Genomic DNA, 20136 nt, shown 5'->3' on the forward strand with positions numbered 1-20136 from the left:
AACAATGTTTAAAAGAATGATTTCTCTACTAGCTCTTTTTTACCTTTTTTTTTTTTTTTTTTTAGGGGGGAGGGTGTGTTCAGCAACCTGGAACAACATAAAACCCATGGATGTGTTGATGTTGTCAATTTCATTTAATGTCTTGTTTTAAAAGGGAAAGAAACTAAGCAGGTATTCTACTTGGTCAACATACTACCATTTTAATACTTGTTTTTAGTACTCTGGCCCACTTCATTTAGCCTCTGCTTTAGACCATGAACTTCTTAAAGGCAGAGGTCTGTCTTAAGTGTAACCGATGTGATTCTGCAATTTGTATTTGGGGTAAAAAAAATGGGAGTTTATAACCTACTCGAATCAAATGTATGAAAGATGATATGTCATGAGCTTTGTAATGTTTTGAGCAACCAATAAAAAAAACTATATATTATTTCCTCACAAATTTTATCATTGATTATATTATATATAACTAAGAAAAACAATATTGTTTATTCATTAAAATAGATAAAATGAACAAATAAATACAATAAATTAGTATTTTAATACTTACCAAAAAAAAACCAAAAAGTATCTGTGTATCTCTGAGGCTAAGCTCAATTCCTGACATATACTAAGAGCAAGAGATGTTTGCTGTATGAGTGGGAAAAAAAAATCCAATCTGTTAAAGACATGGACTGTCAAAGTGGGGCTTGGGGCTGGCAGGAGACATGTTACACTCTGAAATTTATCATTCACTGCCTCCTGCAGTGGGCTTCTTTTAACAAAACTTATTTTTAGGGGGAATAAAATACCCCATGAATTTGTTCAGGTTAAAATGTAAATGAGGGCTGGAGATGTGGCTCAAGCGGTAGCGCGCTCGCCTGGCATGCGTGCGGCCTGGGTTCGATCCTCAGCACCACATACAAACAAAGATGTTGTGTCCGCCGAAAACTGAAAAATAAATATTAAAATTCTCTCTCTCTCTAAAAAAAAAAAATGAGTGAGATTGTTTAAAAAAATAAATAAATAAAATGTAAATGAGCAAAATCTGTCTTAAAGCACATAAACATGTTCTCTGAGGACGGGTTAGGTATTCAGACCCCTCCGAGGTCCAGAGATTAATGTGGCGCTGGGTCTACCTTCAAGGAATTCACAGTCTGGTTGGGAAGGCTTCTGCTAGGAATGATGAAGACAAGCTTGGTGGTGGTGCTGCCAGTGGTAGTGGTCAGGACAGTGAAGGCCAAGCATGTATAAAAACCATACACAGTGCCCTTGGATCCCAGCTAGGCCGGGTTCTCTTTCTGATCACCTGCTCTAAAACAATGACAGAAGTAATGTGATTTCAGACAGCTGCAGGTAGGTTTTGATCAAGAGAGGCTTTCCGGAGGCTCTGAGAGGAAGGCAGCCATCTGCTCTTACAGACACCCTGAGAATTGCTAATTGAGATGCATTTTCCCCAAAGTACTAACTGTTCTGACTCCTTAGGCCAGCTTTTCTCTAGAGTCCAAACCTCTGCTGCTAAGCAGCAAGACTGGGTTAGAAGAAATTACTTACTTTCTTGGAGATGGGAAGAAATTCGTGTGAAAGGACATTGTCTAGGCAGGGGTTGGAGCTTATATACACAAATATGTTCTTTTCAGTGGTATTTAAAAAGTTAAAATGTAGAACAATAAGAAAATACTGAAATAAACTTAATATATACACCTGATGGACTATGATTCAGGAATTTAAAAATTACATTTGTAAAGACTTTTAATTGAAAGAATCATGTTTCTGTTAGTAGGGCACAGATTTTAAAGAAATAAGTAGTCTCAATTAGAAATCAAAATGGAAAATATAACCACATTGTGATTTTTTTTCCTGTTTCATTTTCCACAATTTCTGCAATGAGCAAGTGTTTTTCTTTTTACTCAGAGAATGTATTACCAAGTACTTAAAAGACCAAATCCCTAGCCTTCAATGAAGCTCACATCAAAGCTGTGATATAGCAGGGACCTGAAGAAGCCACCTATCTGCTCAACCAATTACCCGGAATGCCAAGAGTAGCCCTTTTTTAAGAGTTTGTAAATCTAGAAAAAAGTCTTCTGAAAGAAAAAAACATCTCTATCTCCTTCACTTAAGAAGAATAATTGTGTCCTTCCGTCTAATTTTAGATAACCAGGAAGCCTCAGTTTTATAATGAAGCAATCTCAACCACCATGATAAAAAACCATGGTGTCCATGCTCAATCCAAATTCAGAAAGAAGGCTTCCTTCTTAGTCCACAGGAACCAATCAGAATGACTCAAAGATGCTAGCTGGAATAATGTATGGACTTTTAAATATCCTTCTATGATACAATCTTCCAATGAGTCTCCACTCATGTGTACAACCCCATACACCTGTCACAGAAAATGGTGTACTCTTTGCCAGCAACCCCTGGTGGTATTTTAGGAATCAGTCCCACATATAGAAGAAGAAGTTGCTCACTTTACATTTTCTAAGTCCATAGGTGCAAACAGCACACAAAAATGATGCTGCCATGCTTCTACTCTGAGCACTTTTACGTATGTTGTGCTAATTCAAGTACCTATATTTTAGGTAGAATATCCATTAATTTAACAAATGGTTTTAGATGAGTCCAATGCAAGAAATTGTCTGTCAGCTATGCTCAGCTCTACTTCTTGATTATAAATTTAAATTCCTGATGTAAGTAAGAAACTCTTTGAGGGGCTGGGGTTGTGGCTCAGTGGTAGAGTGCTCACCTAGCATGCTCAAGGCACTGGGTTCGATCCTCAGCACCACATAAATGTAAAATAAAGTTATTCGTGACCACCTAAAACTTAAGAATAAAAATTAAAAAAAGTAAACTCTTTGAGTAAAACAAATATGATTCTTTTTATTAAAAACTAGCCATGATGATAATAATCGTTATCGATTGTCAATTAAGGACTAAGGCTCTGCTAAGCATATAATATATGTTATTTCTAATCTTCATAACAATTTTGTGAGATAGGTTATAATTTACATTTAACAAATGAGAAGACTGGGGCTCCGAGAGATTAAATTATTTGCAAAGGCCACATTCTCAAGTAAACAGTAGAGTAAGAATTCAGATTTTGTTTTTATTAATATATAAGAAATTTTTTAAAAATTTCCCATGTTGCTGATGTCTGATCTTTAGATTAAGATTTTCTTATTCAGAACTTCTACTTTATACTCTAAGAAACTGAGACTTTGAGGAATGAAGTGACTTGCCCAAATTTATGAACAAAAGCAAACTCAGACCTAAATCAGATTAATTAATTTTATTGTTTATTTTTAAATTGTTACCTCTGCAACATATCAGTAGCCTCTACTAATATAATTTGTCATATTTAAATTTTATATTATTTTTAATTGACATGAAGTAAAAAATATTTTATAATATTGTCATTTTTCTAAATTTAACATAATTTTGAAGTCACAGATTTGCCTCCCTCCTGTATGGGAACTAAAACATGTCAGTGGGGAAGATTCAGAAGCATTAGTCATTAGCCACTTTGGCACAATCATGGTCAAATTTCCATCCAGAAACAAATGAGAATGTTCTCCAGGGACCCGTAGCCAAAGCACTCCAAGAAGTTTCCTCAAGCTTCTTGGCCTCTGACTCCACTTTTCCCTTTTCCTTTTCTGCTTTTCTTTTTAAGAAAGGAAACTAACATTCATTAAGACTTTGTACGTGCCACACAATGTTCTAAGCACCTTCAAATGGATTGTGTTGATCCTTTCAAGTGCAGGGGTATAATTTTCATTTTCCAAAGTTTAGACAACTTGTTTAGAGTGACTGGCCCTGACTGTAAATCCACATCTCTTTTATTCACACCATACTTCCCTCCAATGAGAAGAGCTCCTGTCCTGGCTAAAATGGACTGCTGTCTGTTTACCACCACAGACACTGAAACTTAGTGTGGATTCTGACTCACAGAAGCCATAAAAATACTTTTGAGATTTGAACACTGACTGGATAGTTGATGATATTAAGAAATGTTTCTTGCTCTGCTAATAGTATTGTGAATATATTTTAGAGTGTCCTTGTAGATACATATTTGAATATTTATTGGTGAAGTTATATAATGCCTTATTTATTCAACTAACCCACTATGAGGGAGAAGAAAGGGGACAGAAGTTAAAACACAGTGGCCTCAGTTAAAGCTGGCTGATGTGTATACTGAAGTCCATTGCATTCTTTCTCCAAAGATATATGCTTTCCATGTAATCTTTTTTAAAGCCCTGTTTGCTTGGTTGTAGATTGGTAGAGAGGAAGGATCCTGGATCTAAATAAGACTTCTATCATCAAGTAGCTGTGTGACCTTGGGCAGATCATTCTTCTCTGAGGTCCAATTTCTCAGTTATAGAACAAAGCTTACCTTAAAACACTCACCATGTAAAGGTGCAATGTTACCCAACGCAGTGTCCTCTGCCTGATAAGCTCTTTTTTCTTTTTTTGTCAGTATCATGGATTGAACCCAGGGGTGTGCAACACTAAGCCACATCCCCAGACTCCTTAAAATTTTTTTTAAAATAATTTTTTTAAAACAGGGTCTTGCTAATTTGCTTAGGGCCTTGCAAAGTGGCTGAGGCTGATTTTTAACTTGCAATGCTCCCGCCTCAGCCTCCTGAGTTCTAGGATTACAGGCATGTGCCATTGTGCTAGCTTGTGTAACATTTTTTTTTTTACAGTGTTTTTACTATTATTATCAGAAGCTACAAATGATTTCTGCTTTCATTTGCTTTCTCTCAAGACTTAGCCTAGGGAGAACTTCCAGTATTCATTCACATGAATTCAATTTTAGCTAATGACTAACGAAGAATTACACAAACCCCACGTGCATGGTCTTCTACTGAGCACTCGTTGGAAGACTTCACCTTTCCTGTTTTCCTGTGTTCTTGGTAGCCTGAATCCAGATCCCTTTCTCCTATCTGCTCCTAGCTCACAACAAGTTCTTTCTAGTATCCACCCCAGCAATTCTTGCCAAAGCCTCTTATTTTAAAATTGAACCATCCATATTCCATCTCATTTTGCTCCTTAAAAAAGCAGTTTAATCGAGTGGGTTGGCCATCTAGCTTTAGCCTGCTTTGTTCCCCTCAATCTTCTACTACGGCTCCCTTTCCCATCCTAGGATGATATATCTGTCACATATATATATTTTCAGCTGTTTTTTTCCCCTCCATCATAAAACATTCAGTTTAATTTAAATATAAAGTCCTACTATGTATCTAATTCAGTTTCTCTTTTTTTCAGCTCAATTTTGAGCTAGGATTTCAGTCTAGCAGTGGAGAAGAGTACTCTGTCCCCCTGGCTTCCCTTCTCCATTATTTTCCCTGTTGCCTCTAGGCAGGAGGCAAGGCAAAGGGGCTCTATAGGACACAGGCAAAGTCTCACTGGAGTGATCAAACACGGTTTCTTCCCCCAAAGAACTTCCACTCTTACAAGAGAGATGGTGTGTATACACTGCTTATATGTGTCTAGAGGACAGAGAGAACTTTTGGTAAAAATGGCTAAGGATGGATTCCTAGAGAAGAATCAGATTTTGATAATGCAAGCTGTGGGCAGCTCATAAATGATTTCTGTGGTCTCTGCAGAGAATTTATCCCTGTTGGCCTGCATAAGCAGGCTCAAAGCCTAAGACAGATTCTCTGCGGACACCGAATACATGGTCCTTTTGTTTCTCCTGACAGTTTCACTGCCCTTACATCATCCAGATCTGTAGACACATGCTGATTCCAGGAGTGCAAGGTCACGTTACCTTCATATCCTCTGGACCCTGGTGGGATGCAGAGCTTATTCCCAAGGTTTCCCTACTAGAATAAATACACAGACATGACCATGGTTGCCTTTCTTTTCACAGGTTTCTCTCTGGAGATGGAGACAGGCTCACTCCACTAAGAAATGGCTGTGGGCCAAGTTCTACAAATACATGCAAAAATCTGAGATAAATATAGATGATATCAATGTGTTTCAAACCTTCAATGATTTAGGGTTTTCTCTCCAGAGTTTTTTATTTTAAAATAATTTTTTAAGGCCGGGTACAGTAGTGCATTTCTGTAATTCCAGTGGCTCAGGGAGCTGAGGCAGGAGGATTGAGAGTTTAAAGCCAGTTTTAGCAACTTAGCAAATAAAATCTCTAAGCAACTTAGTGAGGCACTGTCTCAAAAAAAAAAAAAAAATATATGTATATATATATATATATATATATGGCTGGGGATGTGGCTCAGTGGTTAAGCAAGCCTGGGTACATTCTCCAGTACAAAAAAAAATCAATTTGATTGGGAAGACCTGGTTATAGTTATCATTGATTTATCATTCTATCTTAGGACATGGAATGGGGTTGAGAGGGAATAGGGGACTTATTTCAGCAAAAATAACCTCCTTGTAATAATTTGCATGGGATTAGTAATTTGATCCTCAAATTAATTTTGTTTTAATCAAGGGCAAGCTAAAATTCTAAAGTTAGTGGATAATAATGATAAGATTCTTACCCTTACGTGGTACAATCCTCAGAGTACTTTCACAACTGACTCAACTTAACTAGACAGGGCAGGTAATATCATACTTATTTCCCCAGCAGCTTAGAGAAATGAAATAATTTTCAAGACTGAACAGCATGAGGCCTCAATACACATCTAATGAGTCCAGAGTTTGTGGAATCTCCATTACATAGCTCAGCTTTTGTCTTTTTAAAGCAGTTTTCCCAACAGAATTTTTCAGCACTATAATGAAATGTTAATAACTATATTTTAACATAGTTCCTGTGCAATTAAAGTCAAACAAGGCTAAACAGACACAGTGGACTTGACCCCAGGGCCACTCAGACATTATTAATATTACCTGCCCTTAGTGAAGGCTCTCACAGGATGATCCTGACTGAACATCTTCTGTAACACTGTTGAGTATGCTACTATGGCCTCCCTTTCACATTTTTTTTTTTTTGGATGTTATTTGATGGACAAAAGGCATGCAAGTCACAGTGCCAGAGCTGGCACAAGAGGTGAAGCATGATGACTGCTGGAATGTTTTTACAGGGGCCAAAGTCACATGGCTGAAATGGAAGGGAAAGACAGGATAAAGATCAGAAGGCAATTAAGGGCTGACAGATGTCCTCTGATTTTAGTGATGGTATGCATCATACAGTCACTAGAGTGGGAGAGGATTGTTCATCGACTGACCTGGAAGCTCTGGAAGCTCTGGAAACTTTGGTAGGAGACATGTCTTAAATCAATGAAAGGGCTTTTCTAAACAGAAGCAAGAAAACAGCTCTAAGCTGTTGATTCAGTTAGCACACCTTTTCTAGGACCACAGTCGTCATGCTACACAGAAATGTGTGTATTGGCTATTATTTCACTATCAGCCTATTAGGACAAATATACAGAACAGTTCAACAGCTAGAGTAGGAAAATGATGAAATGCAGACTGAGAGGATGGGCACAACAGAGAAGAGATGGAAGGAGAGAAGGAGGTCTGCAGGGGGAGGAAGATTATTTACTTTGTGCTAAGCTCTTTTAAGTGCTATGTATACATTGCTATGTTAAGTCTTTGTCACCCTGTAAGGTTGTATTTTATCCTCACTTCACAGCTAAGAAAATTAACTCAAGAGAAATTTAAAAATCCTACCCAATTCTGTGAATCATCTACGACCCCTCCTACTACATACTCAGAACTTAGGTGAAAGTTTCAAGGACTTCCAAAGGAACAAAGGATGCTCCTTTGGTTCACAGACAAAAATGTACTTGAAAAAATGTACCCCAACAAATGGAAGAAGAAATAGAGGGAGAGGGAAAAAAATTCTGAGGGGAAGTGAAAAGGCTCTTTGAAGAGTTAAAGACAGTGAGGCCATTTTGGATTTGGTGTGTGTGTGTGTGTGTGTGTGTGTGTGTGTGTGTGTATATGCAGGGACTAGACACAAAAGAGCTGTTAGGAGGTATATTTTCTTTGTAAAAGCCCTGGGAGAAAAGAATGAATTCGTAGATCAGAGAAGGCTCCTCCCACAGACACACATTGAAAGATTAGTCATGAAATGAGCTAGAATAATAGGGGAGGTGTGGAGAGTATCAGATAGAAATCCCTTTTTTGGAAGGTATTCATGATAGAAGTATTAGAGTATAATATTTAACCTTTTAAAAAGGCAGCGCTCTTCAAATGTTTTTATTGAAATTCAGTGATCAACTATGGGGATGGGGAATATGCCAACTAATGACATTGAGCAATAATCCATAGTTAACCTTAAAATACATTCAATAAGGAAAAAAAAAATGTCCTTTCAGTTCCATAGTCTGTTGTTCCCAATTGTATGGCAGGATGGTGACAATAAAGGTAGAATGGAAAGGGGTGTGTTTAAGGAAGTAGTAGGAGAAATAGGAAGCTTCAGGTTTCACTGTAGTTATTTATTTCTTACCCAAATTCTCCCTTCTACGTATCCATAATGCCTTTTTAAATTCACTTGACTAACTGCACTGCATTTATCTGTCTTCCCCTTTAGGCATAAATTTCTTGAGGGCTGGGATGGGAGCTTATTTAATGTTCTACAGTTACCACACATGTTTGGCACCCTTACTCAATAAATATTTGTTTTATCATCAGGTAAGTTAAGCACTGTTAACTGTCCACCATTTTTCAAAGCTGAATTCCTTATTTAGGAGTTCCATTATGAATGGGATTCCTACATCTCTGAGATCAAAGCTGTTTGTGAAACATTGGTTCCTGATAAAAAGGATGACAATCATAAGAATATCTACCATTTATTACACATTTTCAATAATAAGACATTATATTCTTTACATATATAATCTATTTTCTGTTCAAGAATGTTGTGAATTTGTATAAAAACAGAGACTGAGAAGTTAAACAATTTATTCAAGCTCATAGAACTAAGAAACTGTGGACCCGGGGATTTTTAACTAGTTGCATCTAGCTTGAAAAATTCTTGTTTATATTTCCTTTCATAATTTTTTGAGTCAACTGAAATATTGATGAGGAGTTTTCCCACTCACATACTAAAAAAGATAAAAAATTAAATGGATGGTTTTCATCTCATTCTAGTGAAAGAATACCATAATCATTTAAAGCAAAACTAACAATTTTATCTGTAAAGATTACATTTATTTCACGTTTTAAAAATTTTCATAAAACTTCCCATATGAGCAAGAAAGCAAACACCAAGCACTTTATGTAAAAGTTGCAGAAACACTTGAACTTCTGGAATAAACAAAATTGATAGTTTTCCATTAACTCATAAAATCTGATGCCAAGAATTCTACCAAATATGAGCCGTTAATCAAAGACAGAATTGTACAGCATTACTTGATATTTTCAAAATAAAAATATCATATTAGTAAGCATTTCAATTCTATTGATAATGTTTAATGAGTCTCCTAGCAGACATTTTATTCAAAATTTAAGATTGGATTTCAAGAAATCAGAAAGAACACATTCATCACAAATTAATACAACAAATACAAAATATTAAACACAAGGTAATCCTGGAGTACCACAGTTTACTACTTTAAAAAATAAACTACAAAAAAATTCTGAAATATAAGAGGATAGAAATATTAAGATCTGGTTATTTGCATTAAAAAATCATCTGGGCTTCAAAGCACATTTAACATGTTAATGATTTGCAAAAAAATCTGTTTATACACAGCTCTCCAAAAGTTCATAGTCTTTCAGAACCTAAGAGATAATAAACAAATACCAAGTAAGAGAGAAAAAGTATATTTAAATTGAAGATAGATAGATTTCTATCTTCAGAAAATACTTATGTGAGTAAGAATTGAGAAAAATAGGATTTATCTTATGGATCTATAATAATTGCAAGTAAATTTAACAGGCTTGTTAACACTTTTTAAGAGAAATACTTCATAAAAATAAAATATTTTTAATTAAAAGAACTCACTTTCTATAAAGAGTTCAGCAATTATTTTAATAGCACTATTGAGATTGAAGGCCACTTGTTGAATGAGAGTACTCCATGTCTTAATGTAATTCAGAAAAAAAGGGAATAGAATGCTCACCCAGAAATAATACAACAAGTTGTTGGAAATACCATGCATTTATTTTTAACAAAAATAAACACTTGGTGGTTGCACAGCAGGTCATCTCTGGTAAGAAGGCAGTGAAGTAAGGCCATGGAGAAATCCAGAGAAACCCAAGAATCATAAAGTTACCCAATTTGTGTGCTTTAAGTTAGCTGATAAGGTTATAGAACATCTCTAATGTATTCAGAGGCACCTTATTATTAAGGTGTCAAACCTCCTTGAGGATTCTTCAGTAATTTGCTATTCCATTTCTGTTTCATTCATTAACTAGATTCTAAAGCATCCCTGAGATCCTTCCCTTAATGAAGTTCTCAATGAACCAAGCTGGGAGCTACTCAAACTATTTTGATTCACTTAAGAAAGCATAAGTCATCTTTAGAAATAAACTGCAAATGAGAAATGAAGTATTGAGGTCCCTTCACAGTATGAACACATTAAAATAATTCCATAGTTTGAGAGACCATGATTTAAATAAGTGGAACACAAAGCCACCAAAGTCTAGATTTCTATTTCCTCTTTGACTTATGAATACCAATTTTTTTGTAAATAGGTAAAAATAATTTATCTTTTTACTTATTAAGAAACAAAAGGGAGGATACTAATATGAGGGAATGAAAAGGCATATTCTACTTTTAAAGGCATTAATATAATGCATTATACCTTCACTAAAAATAAATTATAAAATAATCTTTAGCATTTTCCTTAATAACCAGGATATTTAAAGCAATGTTGATTATATGCATAGCTTTAGTAGAAATGATTTGTCAATATAATTAACAAGGGACATGCAAATGATTCTTATTAGAACAAACATTTAATTGGTAAATATTATTAAATTTTTACTATAAAAATACATTGTGTAAATATGGAAATGTGAAAAAGATTATTGAAATTTTTGCCCTTGCAGACTGTGTTTTCATATTGTAGATATATGTTCAAGATAATCATTTCACTAAAGATTATATATATATTTTTTGTATCATAGGGATGATTTGGTAACTTAAAAGTGCGTCTATTCTGTTAATTATGTGAATTAACCAATGGGGTAGAAATAGACATCATTCACTAATTTAACTCTACATCATTAGATACTTAAAGAAAATTAATGTTCATATCTACTATATGTAACTGAGATGGATATTGTTGATTTTGAAACCTTGGATTAGTTGAATGTGATCCCTTCTATAAAAAAAGTCTTCCTATATTTCTAGATAATCACTAATTCAAGGAGCATAGAAATCACTGAATACAAAGAAAAGACCTTTAGAACAACATTAAAATATATTGATCTTATCAATTAGAAAACCACATTTGATATTGATGTCAGATGTCATATTTTGAAACTCCCCAGGAAGATTCTCAGCCATGTTTGGAATCCATATCTCTATGCAATCCAAATTAAAAGCCTGTAGCTTACCCAGGACAATATTCCTAATTATATTATTCTATGTAAAAGCTCTTATACAGGAGCACTAGAGCATTCCTGGTCATGTGATCAATTAAACAATGTGATTCACATATAGCAAATCAAAGTAGGACACTTAGCAGCTACAAGTCTGGGTCTCTGCAGAGGAATCCTGGGGTTCAGAATAGCCTGGAATGGGGTGGCAAGACTAGATATCACCTAATTAACCAAGAACATTATTTGTGATATAATAATATGACAAATATATAAATATATCAATATATGAATATATATGTACACACACACAAACACACACACACACACACACACACATACATACAGAATCTATTCAAGCAGAGCTCATCCTAATTCAGTAAAGGTCTGAGAAGAAGGGAGAGGGTGATGTTGCACTGCCAACTTGTGCACACGCTGAGCCCTCACCATCTTGTATCCTTAGTCTCAACGACTTCCAAGACTATTTAACTCTCTGTCAAATGAGAAAGAGACTCCAACGTGGCCTTCCTCTGGCCTCACCTCCTGCCCATCTCACCCACATCCCCTAAGGCCCCCACATTTCTGGGAGAAGAATAGCTAGCATTTTCCTAAAGGGGACATTTGCTGTGGTTGCGGCCATCTTCCAAATGCCTGGAAGATCCCATTTTTGGAGAAAGAACTGAGAATCCAGGTTATCTTTAAGAGGCCTAGAACTTTATTGTGTAGGCACTTGGGAAATTTTTATGGGTGCAAGGGAGAAATGGAGAAAAGAAGGGAGAGAAAAAAGAAAGGACGAAGGAAGGGAGGCAGCTGGGCAGGCCCCATTGCTGCTGCGCAGCCCCAGTCCAGCTAGTCAGGAAGAAAGCTGCGCAAGAGGAGGGAAAGTGCAGCCTGAAGGAATGCTGGGTGTGTACTTTCAGTGCTCTCAGGGGTCTAAAATCTTCATCACCCTCCTCTGTAGCACCATGCCAAGCACCCTTCTGCAGTCTTCCAGGCCCTTTCCCTCCCCTTCTCGGCAGGTGGTTTCATCTGGAGGATTTCCATGAAGACTGAAGACAGGCTTTGGGTTCTGCCTTCTAGGAGCCAGTGAAGAGTTGGCAGAGCCCACTGTGTTTACACTGCAGCTTCCTCACTCCACTAGGTCCTTATTTCTACAGCTGCAGCAATTCTGGAGGAGGCTGGATGGGCAGAGGGCTTGGGAAGGCACCTGCAAGGTCTCTAAAGCTGGATTCCCAGAGGATTCTGGGGAGTAGAGCAGGGAGGGATGAAATGGGCTCTGGACAGTTCTCATACAGGAGTTGCTCATGCCTTCTGTTTTGCCAGTGCTCCCCCAAACTGTACAGATCCCCCCCAAATTGACAGAGAAGCAGAGGAGGCCAGGAAGGGTAGACTAAAAATCCAATGAGGTGGGTATATTAGAGGTGAGGGGCAATGGAAAAGAGAAAGAAAGCTTACAAGGAAAAGAGAAGTAAAGAGAAAGGGTGTAAAAGGACCCCCTGGAGACTATTTCACAAGATGTGCTAAGAAGCAGACATTTATCTGAAGACTGCAGCAAAGTCACTCAGGATGCTGAAAACTGAAGAGAGAGGGAACATCTCCACTCAACATTACTTTTTAGTTGTGTAGTCCACAGACTAGAAGTCAATTGACTTTTCTATAGCTCCAAGGTTCTAAGCCTCAGTTTCCTTGTTTGTAAACAAGGGGTTCGGACTAGATGTTTTACAAGGTCTGTGCTTGATCTGACCCTCTAGAATGTTAGCCTATGATCCAGTGAATCTGAGACCAAATACCTAAGAGCTTTAATACCTGATTTCCCCTTTTTCTCTACCACCCATTTATCAATGCAGAGCAATACCTGCACCATTCATTGAACCAATGCCAACTCTCAGGGATGACAAAGGAGTATGGCTCAATTGTGACAATAGATTGGTCCTCCTCCTCTGGAGTAAAGGAGGAAGGAATAGAGAAGGCAGGATGATGTATACTTTGATTTCCAAGGAGAGGTTATTCTCTAATTTCCAATTTCAGGTTTCATCCATTTCAATAAATTATAAATTCCCTTGAGGGTTTGGAAATACTTGGACTGATCAAAGGGCCAAAGAGGGTTATAATGAGGCCCCCTAGTTGGGGAAAAATTTATGTAATTCCACCGGAGAGATTGGATCTGCTTTTCTGTGGAAATCCAGACACACTGCCCTGCTCTTCTCTTGCCTGCATGTCTCACGCCGCTCTGCCGACCTGCTTCAGTGCAGCATTTCCTGAGGTTATTAGACACCAAGGCTCCATGAGAGCACATTCATGAGCTAGGCACACCGTGATGCGGTACTCACATGCACACCACACACAAATGTTGGCAGTTTAAATTACGGTGGGAGTAAAATGTGTCTTCACAAGAGTTTCATTTTGAAATTTAGCTCAACCTGAAATTCCTTTAAATAAAAAAAAATGTATAGAAATAGATCTCACAGCTTCTCTTGCCTTCAAGTGGAAAGTGACACAGAGTGTATACTTTGTGCTTTCCACACCCATCAGCATTTTCATTCCATTTTAGTCCCCAAAATACTGACAGGAGGACAACTCTAGAAAAATGGATTCCCATTCCAGCATCTGGCAGGGCACTGATCCATGCAGTATTGTGCTCTCACCATCTCATCTCCTCCACGATAAGGAGCATCTCCATTCCTTGCCCCCTTACACCGAGGAGAGTATTCAGCAATCTGATTTCCACATGGGGTTTGACCTTGCAAAGACCCTTCTTCCACTTCTGGGCAAGGAACAACCCATTTAAACTCAAAACGCAAAACGACCTTTTCTCCTTTAAAGAAACACCACCAAATGTAACATCTGGGCTTGCATTTCTCAACCTGCATTCCAGAAGGCACAGACGGAATGCAAAGGCAGGTAACTAGTTTGGGGCTGATAGTCCCCATTCAGCAACTCTGATTCTCAGATTCGGTTCAAAATCGACAGTGCAGTAAAACAGCTTTCTTCCGCCACCCTCCCATCCCTATTCACCATTGTGAGGAAAAATAAAACCAAAAAAATTACTCAGTTCTAAGTACTAAGAGAAATGTGCTTATTTTGCGCCCAACTCCTTGGGTTTTAAACATTCCGCTTAGCAATCAACCCAGATGGTCATACCAATCTCATCCACTCAGTTTTACTTATCAAACACCTTTGCTGCTTTTTCACGGTGAGGAAAAATGGTGCACCAACCCCACGGATGACAGGTTGGTACTTGACTGCAACCGCTCAATAGTTTTATCAGCAACCGGAAAACTTCATGGTCCGTCAATTAGGTACTTAAATCTGCCTATGGAAATCCGCCTATTTATAGACTGAAACTAAAAATGAATCTCGGTTCACCTATCTTAAATCTAGCTTAAGACAATTCCCGAAACACGCCGCATATAAACACTCCTCTCCCCACCACCCCCAGTAATCCCAAAGGTCCCCCATGGACTAACAGCACATTCTGTTCGACAACATTAACCAAGGCAATTGTCACCATGCATTTAAACGAATTTATGCAAAGCAAAGTATGTGACAATAGCCAAGCATCTCCCTGACAATTGGCTGTGCTACACATGCAGAAATGCAAGGAAGATTGTATTTTCCACTTACAGTTATAGCGCTGCGCACGGTCACTTAACGAAAATGATAAAACTCAACAGTTCTTTTTAAAATATATATATATATTTAATTCAGGTAAACGGTTAAGCCGTCTCGGTGTGTGGTTCTCTCCTTCTCTCTCTTTTTCTCGGAGCTCTGGGCTGCTGAAATCCCTGTCGGATCGCGCCTTGCAAGCCCAGCCACCGCCGCACCACGCTCCGGTGAATCTCTGCTGCAGATTGGGAATCCCATAGAAAACCTAGGGTCCCTGGAGCTGGATGCGCAGGCGCGCGAGCCTCCGCCTCCCCAGGTACCCCCTCCTCTTTCCTCTTCTCTCTCCTCCCCTTGCTCCGCAGCCCAGCTTGGAGAGCCTGGGAGCCTGTGACCAAAAGCCGCCAGGCGATGGCGCATGCTCAGTTAGAGGGGCTCGGAGTTTCCGCGGGTGGATTCCCAGTCTCCAGATTTTAGCAGAAACTCAAAAGGAAGGTAGATTGGAAACCCCACCGCAGCAGCCTGTACCTGGACCGGAACCAGGGACGGCGGGTTGAGATCACCACACCTTGCGGTTACGACCCTGGTGACTGGCTGAGGCCAAGATGGGACACGTGGAGCCCGCTTTTCCTGCTGCTCCCAGCCCTAGCCTGCCTCTCGTCTACCTTTTGTCAGCCTGTGAGGTGAATGAGAAAACTGCAGAAATATTACAAGAAAGCTTACTCTGAAAGCTGTGAGCATGTCTACCTGACTCAGTGAAAGAAGGACTATACTTTTCATTTTGCCGTGGGCCATTTCATTCGAGCGAGGTCTTACGCTAAAAGTACTAGGAGTTGGCTCAGCTAGCACAGGGTGCCAGTTCAGAACCGTGAAGGAAAAATGTGTATTGCAGGAAGCTGGGCCCAAGGCTTCTTGGCCAGCGTGCCTTGGAAAAGTCATGCAATCTACAAAAGCTTAATAAGCATCTTCTGTATACGTAAAATAAATGTTTATTGAATATCTTTCTTTCTTTCTTTCTTTCTTTCTTTCTTTCTTTCTTTCTTTCTTTCTTTTTTTTTTTTTTTCTTTCTTTCTTNTTTTTTTTTTTTTTTTTTTTTTTTTTTTTTTGAGGAGTGGGAGAGTGGAGGGAAAAGAATGAGTCATTCTGGGAATACTGGCTTGAGGGCTCAGGCCTCGGACTAGGCTATTTATAAAGCCCCCTTTGTGCCCTTGAAGATCTACAACTTTTTGCCAGCCCTGCCCTGCACCCCAACAGGCCTGCCAAAGCCTAGAAGACTTGGCAATGATTAGTGTTCAGAAAGTATTGGTCCCTCCCTACCTGGAAAGATTTCTCAGATGTTCCTAACCTGATCACTTTCCCCAATTGCATCTGTTCAACAATTATTCATTGAACCACCTACTATATTAAAAGGCACTGTCCTCTGCTTTAGGAATAAATGCAGTTAACAAAAGTCACTTCTGGGTTTCACATTTAGGTGGGAGTTTTATTTTCAAGGAAGAGAAGTTCGGGGAGAACAATGAAGATCAACATTTTTCTTAAGCAGTGATTGCAGAGTGTCTTCCACCATCTTTCCACGTTTAGGAAAACTGCAGCGTTGACCTTTCTGTGCTGCGGACATCAAGAGCGCCTCCCGTGGCAAACGGGCTCTACACTGACTAATCTCCGTTGCCAAGAGGCAACTGCTCCTGGTTCCAAAAGGGGAATCCAATTTTGAACGCACTTAAGGTTACTTAACCCGGGACCCAGAAAAACTACCCCACGAGTCTTTGGCAAACGAAGGTTCGTGCTAGGTGAGGTCTCAGGCGGTGAAGTTAAGCCACGTTCAAAGCCAGCCTTCCAGCTGGGAGCTTAGGAACGTGCTTTCCCCGGCCAGACGCCTTGGGAAGGCTGCGCGAGGGAGAGCGCGTTCACGGGACTCCCGGGACACCCCTCCGGCCGTCCCTTCCAGGCGGGGCAATTCCTCCCAATGCTGGTGACCCCGGAAACCTGGATTCCGGAGCCGTGCGGACGCCACGCGCTGCGGCAGCCGAGCACGTTTTGAGTCGGGCGGGCTCCAGCCCGGCGCTCCTGGGCCGCAGTGCGCACTGCGCAGCGGGGCTCCGGGGCCAGGCAATTTCTTTATGTTTTCCAGGATGGGGCGGGGACAAAGTCAATTCTGGAAGAATCGCTTTTGTTAGTCCTAAAGACTAAGGCTTTCAAAGTAATTTCCCATTTTTTGTCGATTTCCCCGACTAAAGCATCTTCTGCTTGGTTCTCTGGTTTCTCTCTGGAGAGCAGCCTCCGCAGTGCACTCTGCATCCACCCAAAGGGTCATGATGCCATTTCTTCACTTCTACACAATGTACCTATTTATTGCACTCTGGAGGACTCTTCCGTGGCAATACTCGATTTTAGATAACTTATTTTCAACTTGTGTTTAGGAAAAAATATTTATATCCTGATACTTTAAACTGTGCTCTGTTATTGGGTGGATGTGATTTAGACGAGTGCGCTGTTATGAAGCAGCTGTGTCTAAGTGGACAGGCAACTGTATTTTTAAAAATTCCATTTGTATAGCAGCGTTGTTTGGCGTCCTAAATGCGATATCTTAATTTTTAATCTCCAGTTATTATGTAGCTTTATCTTCTTAAGCTTCTGATATTGTTTAATTTTTTAAAAAATTCTCTTTAGTTGAATTTTATATGCAGCACAAAATCATAGTATGGAAGCCAGTTCTAAGAGACAACTAAGGAATTAATGTTTAAATTACAGAAAGCAAATTCACCTCTTAGAATTATGGAATGAACTTTGAGAGAAAAAATGTCGTAGGAAAACTAAAAAGTGAGGGAGCCCTCTCTTGCTCTCCTCACTAGGCAGTTGCAGAGGTCTCCAGTAATCACAGAAGAGGAGAGACACCTCACCCAACAATCTTTTATGCCCAAGGGTAAGGGGACAGGAGTACTGCACCTGTTGAATAAAGAATGCCATCAGCTCTAACAGTTGGACATCTAGGGCCAATTACCTAAGGCTAATACCCTAACATCACAAAAGACCCTGTCAGCTTTCACAACCTGGGAATTTGGCGGAGGGGTAGGAGTGGAGTGGGTTAGGGGCAGTAAAAGAGTTCCTAAAGATACTGTAGAGAGATGGTTATTATTTCAGTAGTGCTAGATAGAATCAACTGACCAGAACCAACTGAGAGTCCCTTTCTTTTCTTCAGTTGCAAGATAGATTCTTTAAAAACTTCTTATTGGATAGTGGCAAATTATAATATATTTGTTTATGAGGTACAAAGTGATGCCATGTTATATATATAAAAGGTGGAACGATTGACTCAGGGTATTAATCGATTTCTCCTTTATTCCTATTGTCTAACTGAAACATTGTATCTTTTCACAACAGCAAATTATATTCTTTCAGAAGATTTCAGTCTTACTTCCACTTCCCAAATTCAATGAAACAAACAATGGAACCAAGAATAACTTTTTAGGTGTACACAACTCTATGTAATATTCCCCTCCTGCTTTAATTGTGGCAAGAACAAGTTGAAAACTGAGTAGGATGGTGGAAGTGTGAAATGCCAGAATAGAACAGGTCTAAGCTTATGGCCCTCTGAGCTCATTGTAATATTATTTATTTGAAATATTTGTGTATAACATATATGAGCCAAGAAGGCTGGAACATAAGGCATGGGAGTATGTAGAAAATTGGAAGAAAAGTAAGTTTTTGAAAGTCATTGTTGCAGGAAATTAATAAATGGATTTATATTTGTTTACATTCATAAATAATAGTTATGCTAATTTTATTGTATGTATAAAGTTACTTTATTTTAAAATCTAAGGGTATTAATCTTTATAGAGGACAGGTATTATGTAAGACCCTTATATTTATCCTGACTTTTTATTCTATTTTAAAATATACACATACACCAACAAAATTAATTCCTTAAAGTCAAATAAGAAGTTATTTCTTAGAATAAAATCCTACCACTGTTTTTCTGACATATTTCATTGTATGCATTTTGTATTCCTTCTACTGTGTTTTATTAAAATAAGTAAAAAAAAAATGCAAGACCATGAAGCAGTGATTCCTATAGAGTCAGTGTTCCATGCCTGTATGTGCAGGGGAGGAGTAATTAAGTTATAATTTTAATAGATCTAGTTGATCATTTTTCTCAGTCCATCTCTGATTTGGCTGTGCTGTGCAATCTATGATTGGATCTAAATTCAGTTTGAAATATACTCTCTAGTTATAGTTATGTTTCCTCTGAAATTTGAAAAATTCACAACAAATTTTCTTAAAGCTCTATTGAATGAATCATGATCAAAATTTTGAGTGTCTTAGAAGTTTCTTAGAACCTCAGAAATGGTCATAGCAGATGCAGGTGGTATGCAGCCTAAAGAATAAAAATAATAATGAAATGTTTATTCACTTTGTTATCTCTCCTCCATTTGGGCCTGGCCTATGGATTTATAGCAGCCCTCTTAAGCTGAAAATTTTTATCACTATTGATAGTGAACAAAACACACACACACACACACACACACAAATGCTGTATTGTACATGATGCCCATTTCTTTTCTTTGATGACTTTTTAGATAGTTCTCAGTGTTAGACTGTTCTCTTTTTTAAAAATTGTGTAAACACTACAAATAATATATGAATACATTTCCTGAGACCTCCATACTTTGGACACCATTTGATTCAAAAGAGTCTTCGAAGACCCTTCTGGCCTAAAGCAAATCTTACTTTTTTCTCCCTTTAACCTATTTTCTTTAATATAGATTTTGCACTGAGACTCTCAACCTCCACATAAAATCTTACAATAAAAATTTTAAGAAAAAATAAAAGTAGTAGAATTCTACATCCCTTTGGAATCAACCAATAAAAGCCAAACCAACATTTTTTTTTTTAACAAAAAAGTGTTCACAACTGAATTTATACTTTTACCTCCCTCATGTTTTGGTGTTCTTACAGTATTCCTCCTTTAAAGTTTACTATCCCAAGGAGGGAGAGTTCAAGAAGAGAAAATTATTCTTGATACACACACACACACACACACACACACACACACACACACACACACATATATATATATATATATATATATATATATATATATA

At 38.3% G+C, this 20136-nt stretch overlaps 2 protein-coding genes across 2 annotated transcripts in view; one reads left to right on the forward strand and one right to left on the reverse strand.

The window, feature by feature from the left end:
* The window catches only part of Vsnl1 (visinin like 1), a 102036-nt gene extending 86700 nt beyond the window's left edge, over positions 1-15336 (reverse strand). The window contains exon 1 of the mRNA XM_015479955.2: positions 15055-15336. The gene's annotated coding sequence lies outside the window, so the exon portion shown is untranslated. The remainder of the gene's footprint in view (positions 1-15054) is intronic.
* The window catches only part of Rad51ap2 (RAD51 associated protein 2), a 55360-nt gene that overhangs the window by 14085 nt on the left and 21139 nt on the right, over positions 1-20136 (forward strand). Inside the window, 1 exon segment of the mRNA XM_015479435.2 lies at positions 16908-17143. Within this exon segment, the coding sequence (XP_015334921.2) occupies positions 16908-17143 (236 nt within the window).

Source organism: Marmota marmota, unplaced genomic scaffold (genome assembly GCF_001458135.2).
Source record: "Marmota marmota marmota unplaced genomic scaffold, marMar, whole genome shotgun sequence".
NCBI classification, from domain to species: domain Eukaryota; kingdom Metazoa; phylum Chordata; class Mammalia; order Rodentia; family Sciuridae; genus Marmota; species Marmota marmota.